The 3,013-nt window shown below is 53.2% G+C and overlaps 1 protein-coding gene across 1 annotated transcript in view; it reads right to left on the bottom strand.

Moving 5' to 3' along the window:
* Window positions 1-1,095: 1,095 nt before the first annotated feature.
* Window positions 1,096-3,013, bottom strand: part of ATP8B3 (ATPase phospholipid transporting 8B3) — a 27,904-nt gene continuing 25,986 nt past the window's right edge. Inside the window, exons 27-28 of the mRNA XM_037733442.1 lie at window positions 1,867-2,121; window positions 1,096-1,582 (exon numbers count right to left, since the gene is read on the bottom strand). Of these exons, the coding sequence (XP_037589370.1) occupies window positions 1,292-1,582; window positions 1,867-2,121 (546 nt within the window). The 3' untranslated portion in view covers window positions 1,096-1,291. The remainder of the gene's footprint in view (window positions 1,583-1,866; window positions 2,122-3,013) is intronic.

The following is a 3,013-nucleotide window of genomic DNA, read 5'->3' as shown; positions in this document are numbered from 1 at the left end:
TGGACCCTCCAAAGTCCCCTCCCCTCCAGTGACAAAGGGGAGAGATGCCCTTCTCCACCCTCACCCTCAGGGGACAGGTTTAAGAGTTTAAAAAAAAAAAAAAAAAATCTCGTCATTGTTAACCATTGCTGTGCTGGGTTTGTTGATTTGTTTTTCTTCAATAAATTATTTTCTAGTCACTCACCTGGGCGTGTGTGTTGGCCGATGGGTGGGGCACAGATGGGGGGGTGGGGCACAGATGGGGGAGGCGGGGACTCGCCTACCACAAAGCCGGGGAGGGAGGACAGGGGTGCAGGGACGAGGGACTTTGCTTCCACCACCTCTGAACCTCCACCACCCGCAGGGAATGGCTAAGAATCAGAAAGAAAAGCTCAGTGCCTTTGAGTCACCCACGCCCCAAGATGCAGACCTTCTCAGGCCTGCTTCCCGGATGTCACTGCTCACCACCTTCCGGAGTCTAAGGGGAACGAGGCCCCAGTGAGCCAAGGTTTATTCAAAGAGGAGAAGCCAGGGTTTCCCAGTGAAGGAAGAAGCCAGATGGTACCAGAACTGGAGTTCATCAACTTTTTTGGGAGGGCCCAGCTGCCAGGCCGTAGGGGAGCCACAGCTTTTAATAAGCAACTTTTGGGCCAAGTGCAGTGGCTAACGCCTGTCATCCCAACACATCGGGAAGCCGAGGCGGGCGGATCACCTGAGGTCAGGAGTTTGAGACCAGCCTGGCCAACATGGAGAAAACCCCGTCTCTACTAAAAATACAAAAATTAGCCACGCATGGTGGTGCATGCCTGTAATCCCAGCTACTCGGGAGGCTGAGGCAGGAGAATCGCTTGAACCCAAGAGGCGGAGGTTGCAGTGAGCTGAGATGGCCACATTGTACTCCAGCCTGGGCAACAAGAAGGAAACTCTGTCTCTAAATAAATAAATAAAAATAAGCAGCTTCTGAGAACAATGAAGCTTTACCAACATTATCAACCCCAGGGGGAAGAAAAGCTTTCCCTGCAAATAGCCCACTGGGCCACTAGAGATCAGTGCTTTGACTTTAAAAAACAGGAAGGAATTATTCTATCACAAAAGAAGTGTAGGGAAAAAGTGAGCCTGAATTAGCGCTGGGGTCAGATGGACCCTGGTTTATTAGAAAAAGAAAAGTGTGTAGAACCCTTGTATTCAGAGGAAGGCCTCCTGAATGCTGGGGGGCTTGTATAGGGCAATGACTGCTCCTCTGGGGGCAGGGGTGGCTGCTCCTCGACGTACACCAGCAGCCACTCCATGGTGACGATGGGCAGGGCTCCACCTACATGGGCTGCTGGCTCATGGAGGATTCTCCCGGACTCGGAGGCAGAGTCTCCACCTGAGATTCCTGGGTCTCGTCTGAGAGTGGTGCTGTCCCCTCCTTGGGTGTGTGGGGCTCCTTTTGCCAGCTCTTCCGGAACTGTGTCAAGGGCCTCAAAAACGCTGACTTCTCCGAGGATTCTGCCTGGCTCTCCAACGTCAGCTGGCCTGAAAGCAGTGACTGGCTCGCCAGAGGTTGTGGCCGGCTCTCGGAAGCTGACAGCTGGCTTCTTCTCAGCAACAGTGATTTCTCCTGAAAAGAATGTGACCTCTCCTTAGTCAACAGCAACTTCTCAGGAGAAGGTGGCCTCTGCTTGGGTGACAGTGGCCTCTCCTGCGCCCTCGGCAGTTGCTCCTGGAAAGACCCAGATAGCCTGTTGGTGCTCGCGAGCAAATTTTTAAGAAGGGCAGGTTGGTTTTCTGAATGAAAAGTGGACACACTACCCATTGAAAACAATGAGCTTATTGTGGAGGGGGCTGTATTTCCTCGGAGGACACCCTCCCCTGTTGCTGGCACTTATTCCCCACTGGTGATACCTTCCTGAGATGCCAGTGTGACTCCTTCGGGCTCAAGGACGCCCCTTCATCACATGGGGCTGAAGAATCAGAGGTAATGTCATCGCTGACCCCTGGTCCAGTCCGCAGAATTGTGCCCTGAGTAATGAGGTCCGCATATCCCTCATGGTGGGAGAAAGCGTAGCTGGAACGCCGGGCATGAGACTCCCGGTATAAATGAGGCACAGGCTCCACGGTGAAAATGTCCTCTCTGGGGCCCTCCTCCACCTTCTCTTCCTGAAGAGCAAAGGGGAGAGCAGGGGAATCAGACTCCCATGCTTGGCTGATGGCTCTCAGGTGACCTGTCCCCCAGTACAAGAGGCAGCATTCACAGCCCTCAGCCATTATGGACTGCTGTGTTCTTCTGTACCCAAGTTGAGCCAACTACAGTCCTCGACTCCCATTGTAGAGTTCTAAGGAGGACTCTGGTCCTTTGCTCTTCAAGACCCACTAATTGGTCTTGCCCTGGAAACTAATCCTGGATCAGCCAATCAGAGTCCTTCCCTGGGTCTTAACTCTGGACCACCCAATCAGAGTCCTTCCCTGTGACTTAACCCTGGATCAGCCAATCAGAGTCCTTCCCTGAGACTTGACTCTGGATCAGCCAATCAGAGTCCTTCCCTGAGACTTGATTCTGGATCAGCCACCAGGTGCCTTGGCTGCCCTTTGATGGCAAATCCAGGAGAGGTGAGTCTGGGACAACCATGTGTCCAGCCTGCGCAGTAAAGGTGGCAGGAGCTGAGCAGGGAGAACAGAGGTGGCAGGGCAGGTACGCCACCCAGGCAATTCTGGGGCCCATCTCGGCTGCCATCTGCTTTTCCACGCATGTTTTGGTTACATGGGCGATTGAGTCCCCCTCCCTCTTTTTTTTAGGTGGGGTCTTGCTCTGTTGTCCAGACAAGAGTACGGTGGCACAAACATAGCTCACTGAACCCTCACTCTCCCAGGCTCAAGTGAGTCACCCGCTTTGGCCTCCCAAAGTGCAGGGATTACAGGCATGAGCCACCACGCCTGGCCGCCCTCTTGACCATTTTCATGCTTATAGCTCAGCAGCATGAAACACATGCACACAGTAGGGCAGCCACCACCACCATCATCTCCAGAACCTTTTCTTTTTTTTTTTTTTTTT

The sequence above is a fragment of the Cebus imitator genome, unplaced genomic scaffold, assembly GCF_001604975.1.
Source record: "Cebus imitator isolate Cc_AM_T3 unplaced genomic scaffold, Cebus_imitator-1.0 Scaffold524, whole genome shotgun sequence".
In the NCBI taxonomy this organism is placed as follows: Eukaryota; Metazoa; Chordata; class Mammalia; order Primates; family Cebidae; genus Cebus; species Cebus imitator.
This window is presented reverse-complemented; position numbering and strand designations above follow the sequence as displayed.